The 26,022-nt window shown below is 50.9% G+C and overlaps 2 protein-coding genes across 7 annotated transcripts in view; one reads left to right on the forward strand and one right to left on the reverse strand.

The window, feature by feature from the left end:
* ADARB2 (adenosine deaminase RNA specific B2 (inactive)) overlaps positions 1 to 11,043 on the forward strand; it is a 452,434-nt gene extending 441,391 nt beyond the window's left edge. Inside the window, exons 9-10 of the mRNA XM_074405130.1 lie at positions 8,871 to 9,049; positions 10,867 to 11,043. Coding sequence (XP_074261231.1) covers positions 8,871 to 9,049; positions 10,867 to 11,043 — 356 coding nt within the window. The remainder of the gene's footprint in view (positions 1 to 8,870; positions 9,050 to 10,866) is intronic.
* WDR37 (WD repeat domain 37) overlaps positions 1 to 26,022 on the reverse strand; it is a 152,286-nt gene that overhangs the window by 20,735 nt on the left and 105,529 nt on the right. For 3 of the 6 annotated variants that reach the window (XR_012519009.1, XR_012519010.1, XR_012519008.1), the window contains exon 14: positions 1,024 to 1,250. The exons of 1 other annotated variant lie outside the window; for it this stretch is intronic. Coding sequence is in view for 2 of the 5 variants with exons in the window: in XM_074405131.1 (XP_074261232.1) it covers positions 1,101 to 1,250 (150 nt within the window). In the remaining 3 variants the exon portion in view is untranslated. Of the gene's footprint in view, positions 1 to 4; positions 1,251 to 9,706; positions 12,010 to 26,022 lie in introns of those variants that run through there. 2 more of the 6 variants (XM_074405131.1, XM_074405133.1) reach the window with 2 other exon arrangements.

Below are 26,022 nucleotides of genomic sequence, written 5' to 3' on the forward strand. Positions count from 1 at the left end.
GGAAGAGAAAGCAGGAAGATAAAAGAGCTGTTTGCTGTTGCAGCTGAGAGTCGTTGGTCCTAGGATTTCTTCCCGGGATCCTAAAACTGCTCTGAATTGTGAGATCAGGGACAAAACAGGGCCTCGGGATGGGGGCAGGAGTGAGAGCTGGAAGAAATAATTTGTGCAAAGTACCTGACTACGCTGCTCGGTTCTCACACAAGCCAGTGACAAAGTTATTATCTCTATTGTTTATTCGTTTATTTATTGAGACAGGGTGTCTCTCTGTCGCCCAGGCTGGAGTGCAGGGGCTCAGTCTCAGCTCACCGCAACCTCCTCCTGCCAGGTTCAAGCAATTCTCCTGCCTCAGCCTTCCGAGTAGCTGGGACCACAGGCATGCACCACCACGCCCAGCTAATTTTTGTATTTTTAGTAGAGACAGGGTTTCACCATGTTTGCTAGGATGGTCTCATCTCTTGACCTCATAATCCACCTGCCTCGGCCTCCCCAAGTGCGGGGAGTACAGGTGTGAGCCACCACGCCCAGGCGTGCAGTACGGTTTCTTAGGGCAGGTGTCCGTGTTTCTAATCACACAGAAGCTAACAATGCAAGGCAGGACTCGACAGAGGCAGCAGCAGCTAAGTGAGGAGCAGCCACTGCTCCCACGCCGTCACCGAGACACCCACTGGCCGTCATCTCCCCCTGGCGAGGGCCTAAAGGTGTGCTTCCAATCACAGCCCACACAATTCCATGCATCGTTTAAATGGTCAATCATTGCAGTGGTTCTGGTAAAATATCACTTTGGACCCAGATTCAACCTCTTTCTTGATTTCCTGTTTCCTTTTGCTCTTTCCTCTATGTTTTCGTAAAACGGTGACTACTCCTTACTCACTGCAGTTGAACAGAAAAGACGGCTCTGGAGTGAGCCCCAAAAAGACCTGGAATCACGGGTTTGGAACTCAACGCACATGTTCCCGCACTGGGTGCCCCAAAGGCCTCCGTGCAGTTCTGAGATTTCTGAGTTAAACCTGAGAGGATCCTCACCTGTCCGGCAAGTGGCCCGTGGGCTCGCCCTTTCTCTGGGCGTTTTCCTTAGGGCATCCTCGTCCCATGTCCAGCACCTACTGAAGTGCATATTCAAGCTTGCTAAGCACTGTGACCACATCCTCCCAAGCCACCGTCCACGGAGCGGGTTTTGCCCTCCTTGGGCACTGGTGTGTCCCTGCCTCGGCAGCCAGTCTCCCAGTGCAGATTTTCGACCATGTGTCCATCTGGGAACACATCAACATAAATAAAAACAGGAATTTCCAACCATAAGTGTGAACACAGTGAATTTTAGAAAGCACAATTAGAGAAATTTGAATCCCCCTGACATCGTTTCGCAGCACAAATAATGGCCAAGCCTGCGAGACATCTGTCTGCTTCCCATCCTGGGTGGCACCTGTCCACTCCCCAGCCCAGGAGGCACCTGCCACACCGCAGCCAGCGCAGTCTGACTAAATATTTCAGCCTCCATTTACATGCTTATTGAGAACCCGGGTTTTATTATTTTAGAGATGCAAATGAGCCTAAGTCTTGGTATCTTGCCTGCATGCAACCCCTAAGCAGCCCCTGCATTGTTCTTGATGGACATTTAAAAACCAATCATGCAAATTTTGAAAAGAAATCATCAGAATCTCTTGCACCAAAAGACAGAGCAAGATCTTGCATAGGGATAATAATAAAAAGCACCTCAAATAAGCAAATGAAGTTTGCTTGAAGCTTCCCTCAAGGTCAGCTTGCAGTACTGCCTTAGAAGATGAAGCTCATGTATTAGCAGAATGAAGCCTTGCAATTTAGATATGGCCAAACCAGCTCTGAGTTAAAAAGAAGCAGCCAAGCTGAAAAAGATACCCTAGTCCACACAGTCATCGGATGCATAGTGATGTATCCTTGAAGGATATACTTGAAAAATTCTGCACTGGCCAGTCTGAACCTATGGCAAAACTTCAGGACCAGAAGCTCATTTTGAGGCTGTCTTGAACTCTGAATGCTTCAACAAAAGTTGCGTTATTTCCTGAGCACAGATAACCTAAAGGAGTTTGTCCTTGGTCTTTCTCAGTGAATTCAGTAAGATGAAAAAAATGATGGGCATAATAATTAATAAAAAGCTATGTGCTGAATAATCATCCCTTTAGAAAAAAGTGAGATGAAATAGCCATTTTGACAGCCTTGTCCTACCAAGCTGAGGATATATGCTTCTTCGAGCTTTCAACATCAAGGATAAATTTTTATTTCTCTTCATCAAGAAAAAAAAAACCAACAACAAAGGGGAAAAAATCTGGGTAGGATAAATTCATTGTTTGTGTTACCAGCATATTTAACAGATATGCTTGTCAATGATTCACTTCTTAGTCCACACTGAGGATGAAATTGATTATTTTTACAGCCCACCTCAAGGTCTTGGCAATGAACATGAAATCTGAGAGATGAACCCAGAGAACTGATTGTTGGAACCATGAGTTAAGTTTATGTTCATGTGATGAAGTACCACTGCGGTGCTGGTGATGAAATAGAGGCGAGCGCGGGCTGGCTTCCCGAAGCACACACTTCCCCGCGGTGGTGAGAATGGGCAGCTTCTTCGTCAGAAGCCCTTCAGGTGCCTGAGTTTCACAGCAACCCCATTTGTCAGAAAGAAGTGTGATACTTACTGAAATGTGTACAGACTAGCTTATACATTTTGTCCAATGCTACCTATTTTTGGCTTTCAAAGTATCTGTGGCCATTTATGTCCATATTTTTTATGTGTCCAGATTTTCAAAATATTGTCACACTAAGTTGAAGAAACTTCTATGGAGCATCCATTCTTTAATTCAGGAGAAATTTCTGAAATTAATGATCATTAAGATCAAGACAAACAAAAAGCATCCAAATGCAAATTTGAAAAGCACATTATACGCCAAGATTTTTTTTTTTTTAATTTCTCATCTCAGTGGTTAAATTGCTGAAAAATGGAGACAAAAAAAATCTTAAAAGCAGTCAGGAAATGAAAGACAAATTCACTTCAAAAGAGCTAAATCAGACTGATAATTGATTCTCAGAAGACAAAAAAAAAACAATGAAATGACATCTTTAAAATGCCAATAGAAAAACATCTCAACTTATGATCTGATATCAAGAAAAAGTATCCTTCAAAAACGAAGGCGCGATAGCATTTGCAGACAAACACGGAGATAATCTAACTCCGATGGACTCACTCAACACTCACTGTGTTATCTGGGCTTAAGAAAAATGATCTCAAATGAGTCATATGGACTGAAGAGCAATAAAAACCACATTCTTATCCAGTTTGAAACCTCAGGAGGTCACTTTGATTCGGTCAGCTTTATGATCTGTGCATGGCCAGATGCATGCTGTTTCATTCACTCTGCAAAAGTAATTTGCCTCAGTTCTTGTAAAAGTTATATTCCTCAAATGTTTTGTATAAATTTAATTTTGGGAAAGTGAGTTACATTGTAAATATAGTAGGCTCACTATGTAAAGAAATGCTGTAAGGTCTCACAGAATGCCTTTTTTAAAAGGTAAATAAGTCAGGCATCTTTTCACAGCTCTGTGAGCCACAGTAAAACTCATTTTCATAGATGAATTGTAGAGTCACCCCACAATGGTGTCGTGGTGATCACAGTGGTAGTTGAACCAGTCGTGGTAGCTGTGGTGGCAGTAGTAGGTTAATTAGCTTGTCAGAGGCCACACTGCTGGTAACGTCACAGAAGTGAGTCCAGCCTCGCTCTGCCGCCAGAGCCCACCGTTAACAGGATTGTGTGCATTTCGGCAAAAGTCGCGCCGTCTCATCAAGCTGATCTCTGTATACCAGACAACCTGGCAGAGTATTCGTGTCAAAGTGTCCGAGAGACCAGCTTCTTCCCATACAGATAAGCTCTGAAATAAGACAGCTCCCTAAATACTTTATCAAAGATGAATGGCCCATATGCTGCGTGGTATGTTTGCAAATTAATAAATGCCAACACATCCCTGAGTTACATGCCAGGTTCAACAAGCGCCTGTGAGGGTGGTTCCATTAGAGACAGCTCAGGGAGAAGCTGCTCAAGTAGCGAGGCCACTATTCCCAAGGCCACTCAGGGGCAATTACTAAAGAAAACGTGGGGCCAGACCCTGCTCACCACCAGGCTATACCATGTTTCAGGGACGTCTTTCTTCCTCACCCTTCACTTGGACTTCCTACACAAAGTTTCAAATCCAAGGTCCTCTCCGAGGCTGCCCGCACTCAGCTGGCACAGGTGCCGGGCACCCATGCATCCCAAGGTCACTCTGCACGGCCAGCCAAGGGCATGGAACTGCTCTCCGGGCAGCCCCAGGACCCCTGCCCTCCTGTACTGTGAGCCCCACCAGGTCTCATCACACACCAAAGACACAGAGGGAAAGAAACAGATGCGGCGGGAAACAACCCATGGGCTGTGGTCACCTGCAAACCCCTGTTCTGTGGTGTGGGGGGCCCAGTGGCAAGGCTGCCCCACCAGGAAGAGCACTCACTCCCTTCTTAGACCAGTCCCAAAATTCGGAGTTACCGCTCCTCGTGGGCTGGATAACAGCCCCCAGCGATGCCAAATCCTAATCCCTGACCCTGTAAATTACCTTATCTGGAAAAAGAGTCTTTGGAGATGTGAGCAAATTCAGGGTCATGAGGTGGAAGTTGATCTGAATTATCTCAGTGGTCCTGCCTGCAACCACCTGTGTCCTTAGAAGAGGAGGTGGGGAAATCTGGCACATGCAGAGAAGCCAGTGAAGATGCAGCCAGAGACCGGAGCGAAGTGGCCACAAGCCAGGGAGCCCAGGAGCTACCAGAGGCTGGGAGAGGCAAGGAGGGTCTCCCCGGAGCCTCTGGAGGGGTCACGGCCCCACCTGCACCCTCAGACTTCAGCCTACAGAGCTATGAGACAACAGACTGCTGCTGCTTTAAGCCACCACACGTCACGATGTGTTACAGCATCACCTCAGACAAACACAGCCTACAAAAGTATGACTTCTGTGTGCATGGAAACCGCGTCAGAATATACAGTACAGTTCCTGCACTGCGAGTCACTGAGGCAGAAGGTGCCCAGTGTTCCATGGGGTTCATTTTACTTGGATTTGTTGTAGCTTCTGGATGCCAGAGGTTCGCAGGAATTGTGGTCTCACAGGGCAGCCTGCAGAGCAGGAAGCACAAGACCCCCTGTGCAGGTGTGTGTACGTTTGTCCACAGCACTGAGGTTCCTTCACGCGATTTCTCGGGAGGACACTTTTCTCGTCCTAGGATCCCCACAGGTCTGTTAGTACCTTTCACTGCTGGAGATTCCCTGAATCAGCTCCAGGAGGCATCGAGTGCTGTGAACTGGGAAAAGGAGGTGGTGCCATGTGTCCTGAGTAGACCAGGTCACTAGGCATGTGCTGCGTGCTATCTTCAGGAACAGGGTGGGACAGGCCTGGGCGAGGGCACCTGCAGCTGCAGATACCCTCTGTCTCTGGGACTCAAGATCCGTCTTAAATCAGCCGATGCTCACTTCAGGAGGAATGAGCCAGGAGTTCACGCATTTTCGTATTTCCAGCCACAGGAGTTAAAATTAAACTCAGCCACGCTTTCGTTTCTAGGCCTGAGCACTCGCGTCTTCACTTTGTCCGGCTCCACCTACGACTACCATTAGCTGTGCAATCCAGCTCTGAGTTAAGAGTTTAGCCCTAACACCCTTTAACCCACTTCTCCGTGGCGGAGAGGGTGCTCAACAGGAACGCCGTGAGCCAGCAGCTGGACCAGCTCCCAGAAGACTCGCTGCATGTCTTCGTGAAGCACCTGGGAAATTGGTGGAAAATTATAAAATCAGTGCACCGTGAGTGAGATCATTCATGTATAAGCAGAAGGTTCCTGAGAAACCAGGTGGCTCCCCAGGCAAAAATAAATAAAACAAAGAAAGATCCTGGAGTGACCTGATATCCTGATGTTCAAGCATCCTCAGAAGACATCCAGGACGGGGAGTTACCTACGTGCATGTGATTTGGGCCATGGGGAATTGGAAAGAGAGTGAAAGGACACAGGAGGCCACGGCCCTTCCATGTCCATGAGGCGGAGAGGACCTTCCTGGAGCCTGGACACCCGCCGCAGGAGGACTGGGCCCATCGTGGGAAGAGGCCTGGCTGCCCGCCATGCTGGAGAAGTCAACGCCTGGTTCCCTCTGGCCACACAGGACACTCCTAACCACACTTCCTCTGACCGTGAGGGATTTGTCCACAGTAAGATTCATTAATGGCAAAACCTAATAGTTTAGGCAGACGTAAGCATTCTGTGTCTCTTTGCTCATTAGACTTGAGGGATCTGGGCCGTGGTTCCCACTCCTTGGGCTCACGTGATCAGCTGCAGTTAGTTACTGCGATGCCAGAAACAGTACTGACAGTGCGAATGTTCAGGAAACATCCCAACGCTATCTCTATATGAAAGGTTTATTTTTTAAAAAGACAAGGCAGAAGAAAAAGAAAAAGGACTGCTATTCTTCCAGGTTGCCTTGGGAAGTTTTTCCTCTTGCAAGCGAACAGAGGGTTGAGACCCTTCCTAGAAGCTCCGTTCCCTGCGGAGGGCAAACAAAGGGAACAGAACGTGTTGCCGTGAAAGGAATTCTGACCTCTGCTTGTTGGTTGCTTCCTCCGTTCCCTGGGCACAATTAGGTGATTGTAACTAAGTTGGAAACACCCGCTGTGATCTAACTAGAAACACTTTTGATCTGTGTGACTTGGAGAGCCCTAACGAACCGCAGCTGACCTTCCAATCTCCTTCAGATGAAAACAGCAGTACTCAGAGCCTGGGTGCTCCCAGCACGCTCTCATCTGTCTGCTCTAATCTTCACATTACCTCCTGAAGCAGAGAAGTCACCTGTCTTGAGCGGGTAAGTGGATGATGACCTCAAGCCACTTGGAACTCCAGCCACCTGGTTCCCAGTCAAGGGGAGAGGCCCCAGGGGTATATTCTCCACCTCCTGGGTCAGGGACAGGCTCGGATACTGAAGATTGCTCCTGGGTTTACACCACTTTCTACCTTAAATAGTAATTTATGGGGCTGTTGTACTTAGAATTGAATGATTTGCAGTGTGATTCGGGTTGTCACACGTGAGCTGAGATGTTGCTTACAGCATATGCTGTCTTCCCTATGCACACACGGACAAACAGGACCACACCCTGGCGAGCAGAAGCCCTCTGCACGGTGGGACCCTGCAGCCCACCCGCCATCACCTCCCCTGCAGCCCAGCCACACTTCTTCCTCCCGTCTCCTGCGTGTGGAGCAGCACATGCTGGGTTCATACCTGAGTCCTCACAGCCGCCTTCCTGGTGGTGTTTGGGCCTCATCGTAGCTGGCAGCCATGACCGCCGGGAGGAAGCCCCAACAGACTGCAGTTAGCAAGGGCCAGCAGCAACCTGGCCACACTGTCCTCCGCAAAGAGAAGTGAGAGGGGCCTGGGCCAGAGCCAGGACATCCTGACAAGAGACCAGGAGGTTCTGGGTAGACCTCAGGCCCCCAAGGCTTTCCTCTGAGTTCAGAGTTTGCAGCTCAGGGCCTCCGTGGTCAGTCCTGTCATGGACCTGGGAGGAGGAGGAGGAGAGGCGGCCACCTCACCCGGTATGCGCAGATCAGGGGAGCGACTGCCTCTCCCTGTGCCTGGTCACCCCTGCCCAGGCGGCCCCCACCCTGCAGGACGGCTGCAGCAGCCAGCTGGCCAGATTGTCCCTCCTGCTCTCTGGGTGGCAGCTGCTGCCAAGAATCACTTGAAGGAAAAAGGAAGAGCTGACATGAATGGGATTCGCTTGGGCATCCCACATTGCCCGTCGTGGCCAGCAGAAGGTCACCAGTGCAGCAGATGGGCCATGTGCTTGGTGTGTCCACAGAGCCAGGCTGGTAGGTGAAGCTGGGGACAGCAGAAAATCTGGGGTCTGTGGCTGTGCAGCTCCGTGGTGAGTGGGTCTCCCTTGAATTTCAACGACTTCTGCTTCCAGGAAGCCATCATGAGCTGTGCTGCCATGTGACATGGGGACAGCTCCCTCCTGGAGTCTGCTACAGCCAGAGCCCCCTCCCACCATGCCCAGCCACCAGGCCTTTGCTCTCAGACCAATCCTGACATCCCGGCATCTCCACCAATAGCCGGAGGCATCCCAGGGACCTAAGCAGCATTCGGTGGCCTGGATACAATGCCCCGGTCAGGACGCCAGGTTCTTCTCTGCAGGTGCTGGCCGTCTTGGGTGATGCGTGACACGCCCCTGAGAGCTCAGGGGCCCCGCACCCCTCCCAGCACTGCAGGACAACTGGCTGGGAAGGCAGGCAGGGCTGGAGAGGTGGAGCTGACCTGCGAGGAGGTGTGAACCAGCGGGAGAGGATGGCCAGCCTGCTGGGCGTGGGGAACAAGCGGAGTAGGAGGCTCAGCAGGTGCTGCAGGGGGTGGGAGGTTCCGGAGGCACCAACAGGTCACGGGCTCCTGGGTTATAGACCAAGCGTCTCAACGCCACTGTTATGAGCGAGAGCCTGGACTCCCAGACTACTCACTTTTGTGACATCCACAGGTAGGGAGGGAGGCACGTGCTGTTTGGCCCTGTCTCTGCTCAGAGTCTCATAGGAGGATCACCAGACTATTAAAATCTTTTCAATTAGACAGTTGACTCAGGCACAGCAACACCATGGACCTGAGGTGGCCACCAGGTCCTGGCAATTTGCAGCCTCCACCCTGCGGGTGACATGTGACCACCACGGGAACTGACCAGCCCTGAGGATGAAAAGGGAGGACGATGCACATGGGAATACCTTCTCCCTCTCAGGTGCCCTCAGGGAGCCCCGTGTGGGGCCAGGAATATTAACCCCTGCCTTTCCCCATCTCCCCTGACAGGCGTGAGTGATGCCGAGGCGCGCCAGCCAGGGAAGTCGCCCCCCTTCAGTGTGAACTGGGTGACAGGCAGCACAGACCTGGAGATGATCAACGCCACCACCGGGCGGAGGAGCTGTGGGGGCCCATCCCGGCTCTGCAAGCACCTGTTCTCTGTGCGGTGGGCGAGGCTGTACAGCAGGGTAGGTTGCACCATCCTTGGAGGGAAACTGGGCCCAGCCAGACCCTGGCTCAAGCTCTGAGCAAGCTCTCGGGAGAGGCCACCACTTGGTCTGCAGGGAGAGGGACACAGGACACAAATCCCAGTGCCTGTGATGTGTCCTTTTCCCCGCTGCCCAGGCCGGCAGCATTTCTTCTGTAGACCTGAGACCCTGCTACCCCAGGCATAATTCCCCAAACCAACCCAGAACTGCCCAGGCCAGCAGCGTTTCCCCTGTAAACCTGAGACCCCGCTACCCCAGGCACCACCCAGAGACCAGCCTGGAACCACCCAGGCCAGCCACGTTTCTCCCATTGACCTGAGACTCTGCTGTCCCAGGCACCACCCCGAGACCAGCCCGGAGCTGCGGAAGCTCCACCTGCTTCACTTGGGGTGTCACAGAAGCAGCTCCTGGGGACTCTTGAAGTCAATACTATTCCCAGTTAAGATACCAGGAAACCAACACTCAGAAAAATTAGATAATTTCCCCAAAATTTCACAGGTAATGAATTTGAGGATTAAAATTTCTCCCCAACCACAAAGCCCATGCATTTCCACAACATCAAGGATCAGGAGCAAACTTTCTCCTTCACAAGTAGGGATAACAGTGACATTTCTGGATTTCAAATCAAAATACATATTTGTATGTGTTTCCAAAGCATAGAGACTGTAGCCAAAAAGAACAAATAACAGAAAAAAAAAGCCAACAAATAAAAAATGTCTTGCTCATTTTCCTATACTTTTAATCCAAGCAATGACTCCAAGCAGGAATAATCGTGTTGTTGACGTGTCAACTGGTAGAGCAGGACAGACATACTGACACCTAAAATAAACATTTTGCCAACTTAAGGGACACGAAAAATTGCACATATTAGCTCTGAGCTCGGCCAAGACTTCCATCTTCCTCAGCTTTCAGCCTCTGTCCCACCCACTCGAGGGCACTTCCCGAGTCCCCCTCTCCTGGAGACTTGGAAGGTCAGGGAGGCATCAGTGCTGTCTTGATGAGCAACAGGGCCCTCTCTTTTTGCACGTGCTGGGGGTGACACCCCCCGCCCCCGGCAAGTGCCTCCCAGGAAGACCCGAGGTGGGATTCTGAGCTCCCCCCACTCCATCCTCCTCTCTCTGGCCTCCCACCTGCGGTGGGGGGATCCAAACTGCCTTTATTCCCTGTCTTGTGTTGCTGCAAAGCTTTGCCTGGCGCCCCTCAGATACCTAAAGAGGAAGTGTCCCGGCCACATGGCCCTCCTGCTCCCTGCCCGCTGTGACACAGCTCCCACGTCCCCATCTGCCCCCACCCCACTTGCGGCCCCTGTACAGTGTTTGTATTTTTAACAGCAGTCAGGCTTATCTGCTCACTGGTCACTTACACCTTGGATGAAGTGGGTTTCCCTGATGACTGGGTTTCTGTGGGATGGCCGGAGGGCCTGGTACGGTTGCCCTCTCTCATGTTGGAAGAAAGAAAAGCAAAAGGCCGAGGCCATGAGCTGATGTCTGGCTCGCAAAACATCAGGAGGGAGGGGCTCCATTCAGGCAAAGGGGGCTCAGCTGCAGCCTTGGAAGGAGGCGCCAGCGTGTGTCAGGCAGGAGGGAGCCTCGGCCTGTCCCTGCACCCCACCCCTGTGTGCACCTCTCAGCCACGTTCAGGTCTCACTAGCACAGGTTTATGGGGCACATGAAGATAAGCCACAAACAGAGAGAAAAGCCATGCCCATCCAGCCCCAGAGAAACCAATAAGAATCCTCCGCCTGGCGGAGGCTCCTTCCCTGCTGGTGTCTGACTGGCTCTTCTCCTTGCCTGCAGCTGAGCACACGGACACCCAGCCCCAGAGACACGCCATCCATGTACTGTGAGGCCAAGCTGGGGGCGCACACCTACCAGGCGGTGAAACAGCAGCTGTTCCGGGCCTTTCAGAAGGCTGGCCTGGGCACCTGGGTGCAGAAGCCTCCGGAGCAGCAGCAGTTTCTACTGACTCTCTAGGCTGTGGGCTCCTGGCCACTGGAGCTGACCCAGATGCTGGAGGGACAGGCCGTGTCTGTGGGGCGACGTGGCAGGTCGGCCGGTTCCCTGCATTCGTTTTTCTTTGGTGTTCCAGAAACATACGAGTGTGCAATGTGTGGAGGAGCAATGAGACTGGAATTCAGAACACACCTCTTCCCAGATAGCTGGCCCCAGACCCTGTCCCCACACCCAGGGACACACGCTGTGGAGTTGGCGCCGAGGCTCCTGTGGCATCCGAGGGAGGGGCTCCATTCAGGCGAAGGGGGCTCAGCTGCAGCCTTGGAAGGAGGCGCCAGCGTGTGTCAGGCAGGAGGGAGCCTCGGCCTGTCCCTGCACCCCACCCCTGTGTGCACCTCTCAGCCACGTTCAGGTCTCACTAGCACAGGTTTATGGGGCACATGAAGATAAGCCACAAACAGAGAGAAAAGCCATGCCCATCCAGCCCCAGAGAAACCAATAAGAATCCTCAATTATTTTCATTATTCATTTCGTTTTTTTTTACTCCACCTCCTTTCAAAAAAGATTTAAGATGCATATCATTAAAGAACACCTAGAATAGAACCCGAGAAATGAAAGCCGTTCCTGCACAGCGAAGGAACGGTTCCCAAAGCGCTCACAAGCCCTCGTGAAGACCTGTGATGTGGGGAGCCCTCTAAGCACCTGCCCACTGCGCCCTGCAGAGCCGCCCATGCCTGTTGAGCCCGTCAGAGCATGTGGTTTATTTTGGCAGACACGGAGCACCACTGAGGCTCAGCTGTGAGAGGGTTAGCTACCACCCTGTAACCTCCCTACCAGGTAATAAGCAGACTTAACTAAATTTTTATTAGAAAGCAAGCACAAAATAAAATTCAAAACAACCTTTACCTTCAGCTTGAGAGGCTACAGCTCTGCTCTTGCAGATTCTCCAATCGGCACCTTGCAGGACAAGATCCCCAAAAAGTTCAGCTGTCAAAAAATGTAAGAGGCAGGGTCTGTCACCCTGAGAGCAGGCATCCAACCCCAGAGAACCTTCAGCTCACAGTTGAGATGGGACACTGGGGCTTTAGCCCACAGCGTCATCACTGAGAGTTGAGGCGCTGTCTTCACACAGGAGTCTGGCCCTTTTCCAAGTATCTTTAGGCAATCTGCGTGCCTCAGTTGCTGTAATCTCACCACCGAGAACTCTCTTCTAACATTCATCCTGCTATGTAGCCAGTCTATCATTTCTCCAATTAAAAAAAAAAAAATACATCTCTGAAGTTCATTGTGGTGAAGTGTCCGCCTCTGGGGTGTGGCCTTCCCAGAAAGAATCCCGGCTGACCACCCCCAGGAAGTGCAGGAATAACATTGTGCTGTACGTACCCAAGTACTGTCAATTACAGTTATCATGGTGAGAAGGTAGAAATGGAACAAACTGAGTTGTAGCTATTTGTTACAAGATAGTAAGAATTAGAGATATTAGTATGGAAATAGAAACTTTTCCTGAGATTTAAAATATGGCCAAATTTGTCTCACAAGTTCTTTTAGAAAAGAATGGGCACTGGAGTAGACAACTGCTCCCAGAGAAAGTTTCAAAAGATATGAGAACATTTTTGCAAATAAAGGACTCATATTACTTTTACAAAAATCGCAAAAAAAAAAATGAAATCTTAATTCAGTGCAAAAGCTAAGCTCAAATGGCCAGTTTCGATGAATTTCTGGTAGCTTGACATCACTAGGACGAAGCCTGGAGAACTGAGAGCGTGGAGAGGCGATGGGTGGCTCAGGCGTTCACAGCCGCAGACGCAGGCACTCCCCGAACTTGTGGGGCACAGCCAGCTCCCGGCTTCGCTCTGAGATGTTGGCTAGAGAAGCTCACGATGCTTTCTCCCAGGGGGCTCCAAATCACACTGGGTCTGCAGTGAGCGACCTGCCTTGTAAGCAGCCAAGACGCAGGGTCCGATTCGCCAGACTCGGAAAACACTCGCCCACCCAGTGGCCGGCAGCGGCAGGGTTGGGATTCATATTGTCTCAGGCACTGACCTTCCAGAAACAACTCAGACTTGACTGAAATATCTACATCCACTTCTGAAGAAAGCCACACATTCATTCCACACTACCCCATTAGAACAAGTGTATGGATTTGTTTATCAAATCCAGAGGAGACTCCGTGGAGGGAGAGATTAAAGCTCTTCCAAGAAGGTTGATAGAGAAGGGTGAGCCAGAATTGAGTTTGAGGTGCTGGAGCTTTTTCCCCGGAGGCGTCTGGCAGAGGGCACGTGGGCTGCAGAAGGGACCCCATGAAAGGAGAGGGGGGTCCCAGGCCCTGGGCAGTGAAAGGAGAAGGCAGCTGAGGCAGGCAGGGGTGACTCACACACAGGGAGGCCAGCAGCCGGCGGGAAACAGAGGCGTCAAGCAGGGAGGGTGGAAGACAAGGCGCTTCCCTTCCACGAAGCACATGGAGGGCCAAATTCGAACTGCACACCGCGCCAGATCACGCCACACGCAGGCTGCTCCCAACTGGCAGGGGCTGATCCAGCCAGGAGGGGCCAGGTCCCAGGAGTCCCACAGCCCAGGTGTTGCCGGAAAAGCCGGTCACCTCTGCAGAGATAGAAGGCTGCTGGTGAAGCCTGAAGATTTCGCCCTTGGGCCAGTCAGAACATCCCACTTTCACTTTCAGGCCAGGCCTGCCCTGCGCTTCCACCGCTGACTTAGTCTTGGGAGTGGCCATGTGCCCCTCCCCAAGTGAGGGGCAAGACATGAGTAGGGGACGGGCCACTTTCTGCCACCTTGAAAACACGCTGGGCACAGCACAAGGGAGGATGAAGAAGTCAGGGCCCGCGCCTCAGAGCCCACCTTGAAATCTTTGCCCCAGCTTCCCTGCCTCTCGCTGCAGATTGTCTGCGGTCTGTGTTCACGCCTGCTTAGGCCCCTACGAAAGTCTTCACAAAACCAACACCACCTTTATCTGCCTCCAAAATACACACTGCTTTCCCATCGGGAAGATCAGCAATGTGGTTTCCTGCCTGGTTTGTAGTCAGCAGGTCAGTGTCTGGTGGTTTCCAGACTTTTTGCAGGACAGAGAGAAGGGAACGGTCACACAGCCAGGCAGCCTCCGCCGGCCACCTCCAGCCCGGGTTCTGCAGCCATGTGTGATGTCAGGGGACAGAGTCGGGGTTTCTGTGGGTTTTATCTTTGCCGAGGAAAGGATCTGCGGGTCGACAGCTATGGTTTCCCTTCCGTTCCTGCGATTCTCTTTACCACTATACATATCTATCACATCGTGCTGACTTTGTCATGAGTCCTGTTCCTCAGAAATGTCAAGTGGGGTTCCTTTTCAAACAAACAGCTCCACTTTTCCACCTAATTTTTCACAGGAAGCTTTTCTTATCCATAAAGTTACATGCTTTTATTTGGTACAGTGCTGACCACGTCTGGAGAGCCATAAACCGTAAATACATAGGATAGCAATGCCCAGAATAGTTAAGAGTATTTTGATGAAATCCTATTTTTAGATGATAAATTTTAAGAGGTGTCTATAGTATCTTTAAAACAAAGACATTTGAGGCGTACATAAAGTAGACATTTTTAACTTAGGGAAATATCTATGCCCATTTTAAGAAGCCATTCTAATAAAATAATCTGACAAATTGGCCCAAAATACAGTAAGTCTCACTTTCTGATGGAGACCAGAAGGAAGTGGGAGCCTTCCTTTTTATGTACTGCTGTTGGATCACTGGGCCGCCCCTCGTCATGACCTTCCCGCGGCCCTCAGGGAGCCTGCAGAGTCCCTAATCCCCATCAGGGAGCCGCCAGCCCACACACGCCAAAGCCTGTCCTCACCTGGGGTTTTTGCAGAGCTCACGATTCGAGGTGGAAATTTAGAAGCTCTGTGTTGCAGGAGAGGCCGTAGCACTCCCAGGCAGCTCTTGGCAGGGACAGACTGCCCCCCACCCCACCTCGCTGGTGTTTTAGGGCCTCGGGCAGACTCGCCACCGTGTGGAGCTAGGCGGGTGGCCGGAGGACACGGTGTGGGCCTTGCCACCACCTGGGTCCGTCACCGCCACCCGGGTCCCTCACCACCGCAGGTGCAGGGCTGTTTCTGGAAACACTGGCTGCTGGAGGCACCTGTCAAACTTCTCCCACAAATTCTGAATCTGGTAAAGTGAAGGAAGGATGGTGGGGAGGTAAGGCGGCAGGAGCAGAGGTGACAGGGGCAGGGACCAGAGATGGGGTGAGGACACAGCAAGCTTCCTTCTCATGCCACCCGCGGAAAGAGGCGGCCAGCACCATCCTCTTCACTCTGCCCGCAGCACCCTCTTTTCCTTCCCTTCTCGCCTCCTTCTTTCCTCCCCGCCTCTTCCCTTTCTTGCTGTCTTGTGTCCCGAACGCTGTTGTGGCCCCCAGGGAGGAGGTCGTCTCAGGCACCATCCCCCCGGGGAGCCGGCAGCAGGTTCATGCTTGGGGCGGGGGGAGCCCTGCTGGGTTCCTGGCGCCTTGTGCACAGGGCGTCGCTGCAGTCATTTTGGGACTCTCCTGGGTGTGTCCACACAGTCTGACCTTCCACCAAAAGGAACATTGGTGGCCACATCTCTCGAGAGGTATTTAATTTTTTGAGACCGGGTTATTTTTGTATTTTTGGTAGAGACAGGGTCTCACCATGTTGCCCAGGCTGGTCTCAAACTCCTGGCCTCAGGTGATCCACCCGCCTGAGCTTCCCAGAGAGCTGGGATTATGGGCGTGAGCCACCGCGCTGGCCTCTAGAGATTCACACCAAACAATGTCACCCCTGCAGGGAACCATAGACAGATAAACCCTGGTGAGAGAAACACCTTATTTCCCAGCTCATCATCCTAAAGACGAGATGGAAGGGATGAGTATCCCCTAAACATGAAGATGAGATCACCTGGGTCCCAGTGCCTCTTTTCACACAGGGCCTAGCTTTCTATCACTCTGCAGTTTATGCATCGTTAAAAGAATCTCTCCCAGCACGCCCTGTTAGTTTTCAGCATTTTGTAAGCAAAATGAACTTAATACATAGTAATTCTAATTGAAAGTATGTACATAAAAAGCATGATTGAATGGCAATACTGTATCAATGGATGTACATTTGTAATATTTGTAAAAAAATCTAAAACCTCAAAATATGAATTTACATATGTTAATTTGCCTCTAAGTTCTGTAAATTGCACTTCAGTGATATCTGCTAAGTGAATGTTTCTGTTAAGTGAATAAAAATATTAGGTAAAATTGTTCTTTCCTGGGTTGTTGGGTTTTCTTCATCAATCGAAGTTCTGGGGGTCTCAAGACTATATAATGTGTCCACCCACTCCAAAGAAGGGACATACTCAGCCCTAGAACCTTTTCCTTTTTATAATAGTTGCAGCAATTAGTGGCTTCTGCCTGAGTAGCAGTTACAAGCCCCGACATTACCTTACAGATTTAATCGAAATGAACTCATTATAATAGCACAGTTGTAAGTGAAAAGACCTCCCATCGAGCCTTGAAGCCGCCTCGCCCCGCATTAGTGCATAAAACGAATTAATCACTGCGTGCATGACTTCGCGCCTCGGTTTTCTCACCGGTGTGTGAACGCAGCCTTCGCTCCTACTGATGGAGGCTTGAGGAGCTTAAGGGTCATGAAATGTGAGATGCCGAGTCCTTTCCCAGATTTGCCGTCACACATGCACATGGGTGTGGCTGGTAGGGGAATACTAAGCCAGGTGGGAACTGGGGTGTAAGGGACTCCTAAACATCTCGGGCTCGTGCCACGGCTCCATGTAAGTCTGCTGGTCTGAGCACCCAAGTAGAGTGTTTTCCCTGTGACACATTTTGCTGCTTTCCAGGGACCTAACGATGGGCACGGCAGGCCTGTGCTGACTGAAGGAACTTTGGTTTCTCACTGTCACCCAGGAAATAAGCTGGCATCACAGCCGTGTTGAGCATCAGGCCCCAGTGCCACAGCCAGAGGAGCCTGGGTTAGACGTGTCTGGAGATGTTGCTCTGTCCCACCACACCTCCCTCCAGACAAGCTGTGGCTGTCTGCATTGTTAACCACAGTGATTTTCCACTCAAGGGGCAGTGCGAGAGGTCTCAGGTGGGGCAGAGGTGGCGGTAGGGGGCTCTGAAAACACCCCAGGAGATCCTGATGCCTCCTATTCATCCATGGGTGGGGACATTCCTCCAGGTGGGGTGTCGGTACCCTAAAGAGCATCTCATTTTTTGAGCCTTATGATAAATTACCCCATAGAGAGTAAAATGAGGAGTCAGGTTGTGAGCAGGGAATGAAGGAACCTGCAGGCATAAAGTGGGTTCAAGATGAACCTCAAAGGCGTCCAAGTTGCAAGGTGGGGCAGCGGTCCCCAACCAGGACCACCTACCATGGAGAATCGGAATGTCAGGAGGGACGGATTAATGGCCCAAAGTCAGAAAGATCTCCAGCCTTATCTCTTCGTGGGCCCCAGAAGTGTCTCCTGTGGTTGGTCCTCATTGTCACTCACAGAGGAGCCCCTCCTGCCTGAAAAGGCGCTCCTTCTTGGCAATGGGGGGTCTGCTTATTGGTAACTCCTCCAAGCATGGCGACTCCACACATTTGCTCAATCTGTCTTCAAGCCTGTCCTCACCTGCTCTCACCCCAGATGGCCTCATCTCCTATGTCATTTTTCTTTAAGCATGAAACCTGAAGTTTATGACAGATCGTCTTAGTAAGAGGTTTCAGCTAAGTGCATACTCCCAAAGAAAGTAACCGCGGTCCACTCTGATTCTCCAAATCCGACAGGTGGGCAGAGGGCTGAAGGACAGAGTGGCCAAAGCAGCGGTCCTTCTACTCTGTGATCGACACACCTGCATCTGCTTTGACGCTATTAAGTCAGGCTCTGTGAGTTGGTTTCACTTGATGACAGAAATGCACTCTCCCTGTGGGTTTCAGAAAGCCACTGCCCTTAAAGGGCCAGATTTCCCAAAAGAAAACCTTAAATCAGCAGAGATGAAGTGGGAGGAGACCAAGGATGATAATGAACACAAACACAGATGACTCCATCCGCTGCCTGTCAGGCTGACACATTGCTTCACGAAAGCCAAAACTGAGGTGACTGAAAACCTTGGTGTAGAAAGGGGTTCCAAGTACTCAGAGCTCAGGATCACAGGAGAATTTCCTTACGCACCAAAGGAAACAAATTCATGAATCTTCACACATGGATAATCTGGCTCTGTCACCAAGTAGGCTTGGTATGGAGTGATGGGAACGGGGATGCTTGTGGAATCAGGGGACCGGAGTATGGAGTGGTGGGAAGAGCACCACGGGCACACAGCTGTCCTGAGAACATGGCCCCTCCAGAGACCACGAGCACACAGCTCTGCCCTGAGGACGTGGCCCCTCCAGAGACCACGAGCACACAGCTCTGCCCTGAGGACGTGGCCCCTCCAGAGACCACGAGCACACAGCTCTGCCCTGAGGACGTGGCCCCTCCAGAGACCACGAGCACACAGCTCTGTCCTGAGGACGTGGCCCCTCCAGAGACCACGAGCACACAGCTCTGCCCTGAGGACGTGGCCCCTCCAGAGACCATTATTACTGTCCCTGAGAAAGAAAAGTTTTTATCCCTTCTCTTCTTTCTTGCAAAGAGAAGACCCCAGCAAGCTCTCGCCACTGGTGGGCAGTGGGCAGTATGGACACAGATGTCTGGGCTGGGGGCAGCACGTGGCTCCGAGTGAGAGAAGAAGGAAGAGACCCCAGGGATATGAGGGTGGGCTGGTGAGTCTCACAGGGGAGGAGGAGGGCGTGAGAGACCCCACAGGGCAGGGGCACTGCACTTCCAAGGGCCATAGCCAGGGGTAGAGGACTGATGGTGTTCTGGGCTAGTGTGGGTTGTTACGTCCTGTCTCTGTGCCTGCCAGGAGCCTCCTTCCAATACTGCATTCCCAGTCAGAGCTCTGTGGGGAGTGTGTACATGTGAGTGTGCATGTGTGTGCACTGCACATGTGTACTTGCGTAAGCATATGCTGTGTGCACTGGACATGTATGTGCATGTGTACTTTGCACTCATGTACATGTGCTGTGTGCACGTGTTCCTGAGTATGTGTGTGCATGTGTGTGCTTTGTGCACATGGACATGTCTTGCATTATGTGTGTGTATGCGCTGTGTGCATGTATGCATGTGCACTGTGTGGTGTGCATCTATGTGTTTGTGCCGTGTGTGTGGCACATGCATGTGTGTGTGCATGTGCTGGATTTAGCAAATGAGAGACTCAGAAGGGAGCAGGGGCAGGAGCTGTGTGATCAGACACAGGTCCCAGCCCCCTCCGTGCCAGCCTCCCGGACATACCCTGGGCCAGTGGCTCTCCAGGCTCTGAGTGCTCTTTGCTCTTCAGGCCTCTCCTGCCCACTCAGCCCTCCATGCGCTGGCAATGCCCAGGATCTGGGCCTTTCATCACGTGGCGTAATCACCACTCACGTGTGCTTGTCCATCCCTCCAGGGGCCTCCTGACCCAACCTCCATCAGCCCTGGCCCTGCTACTTTTTTTGGAGATGCCCTGAACTGTGTCCCCCAAACCACACAGAGTGCACGAGGTGACACGCCACCTGACTGTGCTGGTAGCTTCCCGTGCTGAGACTTTAATGCTGAGCGCGAGTTTTTTTTTTTCCAAATGAAGATGCTGGTGCCTCCTCCCTGTCTCTGGGAACCTCCAACCCCACATGCAGCCAGCTCCATGTGGAGTGAGGGGAGAGGGCTTTGGAATTAAACAGCCCTGCCTCTTTCTGGCTGTCATTTCAGAAAATCATTAGACTCCCTCAAGTTCTCTAGTTGGTCTGTGGATGATGGCAGCCCCAGTGGTGCCTGCCACCTAGACGCATTGTGAGGCAAGAGACCTCAGGGCCCCTGCGCTTTTGAGGAAGGGGCAAGCTTGGTCGCTGGGGGAGGAGTGCGGGCATCAAACCCACTTCTCCTGGGAGCCCCTTGCCGCCGGCTCAGAATGAAACAGAGGATCCGAACTCTACTGCTCTCTTTCGGAGCTGCAGGAAGCTGCCTGGGTCACGTGGGCATTATGTATCATTAAATGAAGGACAGTGAAGACTACGGCTTCTTCCAACAAATTTCAGTGGATAGAATCCCCCAAAATAACATGTGCACTTGGACACCCTGAGCTAATCTCAGCATTGCTGGTGTGAACTGTCCTCACGCAGTTCAGAGCCCAAGGACAGGGGTGTGGCTGCTTACAACCCACCCTGACCTTACAGCCAGCTCAATTCCAGGTGTCTTCAGAGATTGGGGGTATAGGAGGGACAGGAATTCCTCAGCAAAGCACATTTAGCCAAGTGCTCTCTGCCTCTATTTGGGAAACCATTTCAGCTGCTGCAGCAGACGATGAAATAGCAGTTGTCCAGCTAACACAAGAAAATATGACTCCCCCAACAGAAACACCGGAGACGGCCCTGGCACTGTGGGATGCAGATGGTCTCAGAGCCCCCTCTTCCTGCTCAGGCGCCCACTCGGCCTCCCGAGGTTGTGCTGGGAGTGCAGTGGGCTGTGGGGTTGTGGTGGTGAAGGCAGAAGTGGCACAGAGTGGCCCCAGGGACCCTGGCCAGGTACCAAGGGCTGCCCAGATGCATCCAGGGGCCGCCCCCGCCTGCAACCCACCGTGGGTCACTCAGGCTCAAATCTGCACAACTTTGTTTCCCCTGCTGCCCCGGCCCTTCTGAGCCAGGAGATGTTGTGATTTGTCTACCAAAAAGTAAGCCCTCATGTTCTATTTCTGGGCTCATAAATGAATGAGGAAAGCACTACAAGCAACACAAACTTTACCTCCAGCCCCCCACCCCAGTGCTGCTATGGGTATCAAAGGAGGTCACAGCAGGGAGCCCAGATACAGGCATGGCCCAGCCTGCAGCCTGCAGCCCAGGGGAGGCTGAGGACATGCCAAGGCCACCTGCGCCCACCTCCACCCCACTGGGACCCTGCGAGCCAGCCCTATGCTGGCGGGAACCAGCGAGAACCTCACTCGCCTGGTCCTGCCATGGCGGCACGTCAGCCACGCTGCAGATGAAAACATGTAGACCCACTAGGTGTCAGAACCTGCCTCACTTTCCTACCACATCCAGTGACACCTCTTATTAGTTTAACTAAAACCGAATGCTTAATTTGGCCATATGGAGACAGAGCACAGCAAGCTGCACCTGAAAGCACTCATTAGCACCTGGACAGTGCGTTCAATCCTCCTCTGGGAGGTGCTGCTGGTGGTGGGATTCTTATGCCCTCGAAGAGAAAAGCTGACCTGGACCCACAGCCTGGCACCCATGACCAGCCGGTCGATGCCTCTAATGCACTTTCCTGTCTATCACACAAGGACAGCAGCAGCTCAGGCTGGACGCGGTGGCTCATGCCTGTAATCCCAGTACTTTGGGAAGCCGAGGCGGCTAGATCACCTGAGCTCAGGAGTTCGAGAAAGGCCTGATCAACATGGTGAAACCCCGTCTCCATTAAAAATACAAAATTAGCTGGGTGTGGCGGCACCTGCAATCCCAGCTACTTGGGAGGCTGAGTCAGGAGAATCGCTTGAACCTGGGAGGCAGGGATGGCAGTGAGCCAAGATGGTGCCATTGCACTCCAGCCTGGGCAACAAGAAACGCCTCAAAAGAAAAAATAGAGCAGCTCTCACACAGAGTGTTCGGGAGACTGGAAATAAAGTGTGTACAATGTCTGGTATGTAATAGTCACTAATAAAAAATGGTTGTTATGATTAGCTAAATATTGTGTCAATGGCTCTTCATTGATAGTGGTGTGGATTAAGGAGAAGCCCTTGTTTCAAAGGAAACAAAACACACCAGAACACAATTTGATGTAATTTTATACATGATTATCTTACTTGCAGACAGTGATTTACCTGAAAGCAGGGAGATATTTATCTCAGGGATTCAATCTGTAATTTTCAAGTCAGTGGTCATACCCTTTGTCTATATGATCAGATTCTATCATATGCTTCTTGAGAGAAAAGATTTTTAAATTATTTTTTCTTCTTAAAGGAAAAAAAAAAAAAACCCTGAGAATATCAGTTGTGCCCTTCCTGGTTCATTGTAATTAGGTAAGGTGTCTGTGACATTAGATTATTATCAACACACCCACCTCACTGTGGCCATCAGACACTTACGGAGGATGTACCTGCCTGAAGACACACACGTGGCCTAGGCCAGGGAACCGGAAGCCCTACCATCAAGAGAGTTAGGCGCGTGTGTACCCCGCCAGGAAGTCCTAACACACCAAATATCTAAAAGCACAAAGTTTTGGAACTAAACCTAATCTAATGAAACATCTTTGCTGGTTTAATAAGGGGGCGAATTTGTTTTACCCTTAGAAGGAATTTTCCTCAGCAGTTTCATACATTGTTCTTAGGGTATGTGAATGCATTTAAGACAACCTTTGGTTTCGCATAATGGCAGATAGAAACCTTCTATTATGACATTTTCTAGTGTATGAAGTGAGACTTAGTTGTGTTTTCAATAGTCCAATGACTGCTAGAGAAATTCCTCTCTTAAGAAAACAGAAAAACCAAGAAAACTCAGGAGAAATCTCATGCCCAGAGAGATTACAGAGCAATTCTTCTGTGATCCTGAAGAGAAACACGCAGCACAGATATGCAAGCATTGAGGAGTGAGAGGAGGGTGATCACGGTGCATGTCTGAGATGGAATTCTGTCTCACGTTCTGTCAGAGCGGTTCATGACGGAGGAAAGCACAGGGCACACGGTGCAGTGAAGAAGCAAGGGGAAGTGCAATGTACTCCATGGAAAGAAACAGTCATCAGTGGCTCTCTCTGAGTGAGAGGCTTGTGGATGACATTTCTATAATGAATATATTTTACATTTATAATTAGGAAAAATCATTATTTTCAAAATACTGCTGCCAATTGCATAAGGCACAGGAGTGATGGAGCCTAAAATCCTGATGCGATGTGATGACAGACACTCGTGCAGACGCTTCATTTCCTTTAAGATGAAAGGAATTTTCTTGGAAGATACTTTTTCTCTCCTACTCAGGTGTCTTTTTAAGTCCCTTTCACTTGGAAGGACAATTACAGTGGAAGTAACCCTCAAAGCTGCCCCTGGAAACAGCTCCCACGGCCACCATGGGCACTGGACCTAGTGTGGCCACTTCTGATTCTGGGGTTTGCTGGAAAGGCCTGCCAGAACGTCACCTCCCCAGGCTCCTCCCTGGGACAAAGCTTCAGACAGAGGGTTTCCTGGAGTTGCAAACAGCACAGAGCCTCCTGAGTGCTGGCCCAGTGAGTTCCTCCACCCTGCAATCAGGTGGCTGGAGAACCAGTCCCAGGGGTTTCAGCCAAGTCCCAGCTCAAGGAAGCCACCAATGGCCATGAGCTGCTGGCCAGGAAGAGAGCAGTCAGCTTGGAGTCTCTCAGGGAAGAGGCAGGGTACCCTTCCTTGGGTCTGAACTGTCCAGGTGGCCACCCCATCCTTGGCCTTTGCAAGCTCCTGATGGTCAAAGAAAGGTGACACGGAGCCGTGCGTCACACAGAGGGAAGCCAGCCCCACACCAGCCCAATCCAGCTCCAGCTGAGACCTCCAACAAGACACTTTCTGATCTTAGTTTGTCTTTGTCTGAAAGTGAGGCCTCTACACCTACAGGTTACATGAAATGTGTGGCGTGGGCAAAGTTCTGGCAGGTGGTGAAAACCCAATAAATATCTGTGAGATGAGCAGCCACTGTCCCATGGTCCCTGGGGAGGGGAACGCAGGCCCCCAGGAGTCCCCTCAATCTGCGCATCCAGCATGGGGCTTGGCTTCCCACCATGGCTATAGAATCTCCACAAACTTAGGACCCTCTGAGCCTCCAAAATGGGTCTCCTGGCTAAAGCCAAGGTGGCCAGTGGCTTGCCTCCCCTCCTCCCCTCTCCGAGGGCCCAACATCCCCGCTGTCTTCTCAGCCAACAAGGTCCTCGTGCCCTACTCTCCTGCCCACCCCCAGTGCTCTTCCTGCACCCCGTCCTCCCCCTGCTCCCTCTGGTTCTCTCCCTCCTCACCCCCATCCTTCCCCAGCTTCCCCCAGGTGAGCTGCGAGGCTTCTGCTCCAGGCCAGTTCTTTGAGCGATGCTCCCTGCGCTGTCCCAAATTCCTTCCTGTGGACCTTGTAAGTTCTTTGAAGCTGCCAGGTCCCAGCTCTCAGATGACAGGATCCAGTGCATCATACTGATATACAATACACAGTGCCTGTTTGCAGTGCCTGCTATTTACAACCGAATCTTAATGTATGGCACACAGCACCTACTACATAATGCAGAGTGCCTCCTATATGACTTTAGCATCCAGTCTTCACAAAAAAGGCTGGAGAGGCCACAGTGCGGCCCTATGCTGCCTCTTTCTCACTGTGCCTGCCTTGATCAAGGCACCTGACCTTCCTGGGTTCCAGTTTCCCCTTCTGTAAATGGCACGTGTCCTGGAGGGCTTATCTCTCACAGTCCTAAAATTCTACAGTTCTGTACAGCCACTCAGAAAAACAGCAGAGAGGTTCCTCAAAAAACCACAAATAGAACTACCATGGGATTCAGCAACCTACTGCTGGGCACTGACCCAGAGGACAGGAAATCCGTGGACTGCAGGGACATCAACATCCCAACTTCTCATGGCGTGGTTCACGATCGCCAAGGAATGGACTCGCTCTTGGTGCCCAACAACGGATGAATGAATGAAGAAAATGTGGTGTAGATACACAGTGCAATACTAGTCTCCCATAAAGAATGAAATTCTGGCATTTGTGACAATATGGATGAACTTGGAGGACATCATATTAACTGAAATAAGCCAGGTATAGAAAGACAAATACTGGGTGATCTCGCTTGTTAAGTTCTATCTAAAAAAAAAAACAAAAAAATCTTTTAAGTTGATCTCCCAGGAGCAGAGAGTAAACAGTGGTTATGGAAGCTTGGGAGGGGAGGACAGGGACAGGGGATGGGAGAGATTGTTCTATTGCACAGTAGGCTGACTTTGGTTAATAATAAAATAGTGTCTATGCCAAGACAGGGAGAAGAGAAGCTTCCAAGTGTTCTCACCACAAAGAAATGATACACGCGTGAGTGATGGATGACGATACATGCATGATACATGGTGATACCTGCATGATGAATGATGCTGATAAATGCATGATACTTGCATGAGGTGATACATGATACATGCATGCCACATGGTGGTACATGTGTGCTACATTATGATACATACATGATGATGCATGAGAGACATGCACATGAGGTGATCATGATACATGCATGGTGATACATGCATGGTGATGCAGGCATGATAGCACATACATGATGGTACACATAATGATCCATGCTTGAGGCAATGGGCACACACACTACCCTGACTGGATCATTACACAACGCAGATATGTATGGAAAGAACAAATCGTATCCCATAAACACATACAATTACAATGAGTCCATTAAAAGTAATTACGTAAACTTTTTAAGCCTTCTATAACCCAGCTCTGTCTCATTTGTCTTCTAAGTTTTTCATGCACCTGTTAGTGTGTCATTCATGGCACCCAACACAGTGCTCTGTGTGTAGATGGTTTATGGCAGGTAGTCAGAGTGAATGAAAATAAATTCCATGCTTTCTTGTGCTGAGAGAAGCAGCAAAGGAGAAAGGACTTACAAAGTGCCTACATAAATTGGTTATGAGTAACATATAAACCAGGAATAACAAACCATGGCAAACTGCGGGAGGCCTCTGGGGAGGCAAACTTCTCCATGCCTCATGTTCCATTGCAGGGTGAGCTAGCCTCTGTTACCATAAACATTGTGCTCAAGGACGTAAAACCCCTTCATAGCACTAAGACAACCAGACTTGTAGGCTCCTTGTAAGGCCCACATTCCACCAGGTGCACACAGATAATAGGCTAAATAAAGATAACCACATGTTCTTGGTTTGTGAAACTCCCAAACCACCACTGTTACCAAGCTTTAGAACGACACACCAGTTCCGGCTCCCTGATTC

The sequence above is a fragment of the Saimiri boliviensis genome, chromosome 8 (assembly GCF_048565385.1).
Source record: "Saimiri boliviensis isolate mSaiBol1 chromosome 8, mSaiBol1.pri, whole genome shotgun sequence".
Lineage (NCBI taxonomy): Eukaryota > Metazoa > Chordata > Mammalia > Primates > Cebidae > Saimiri > Saimiri boliviensis.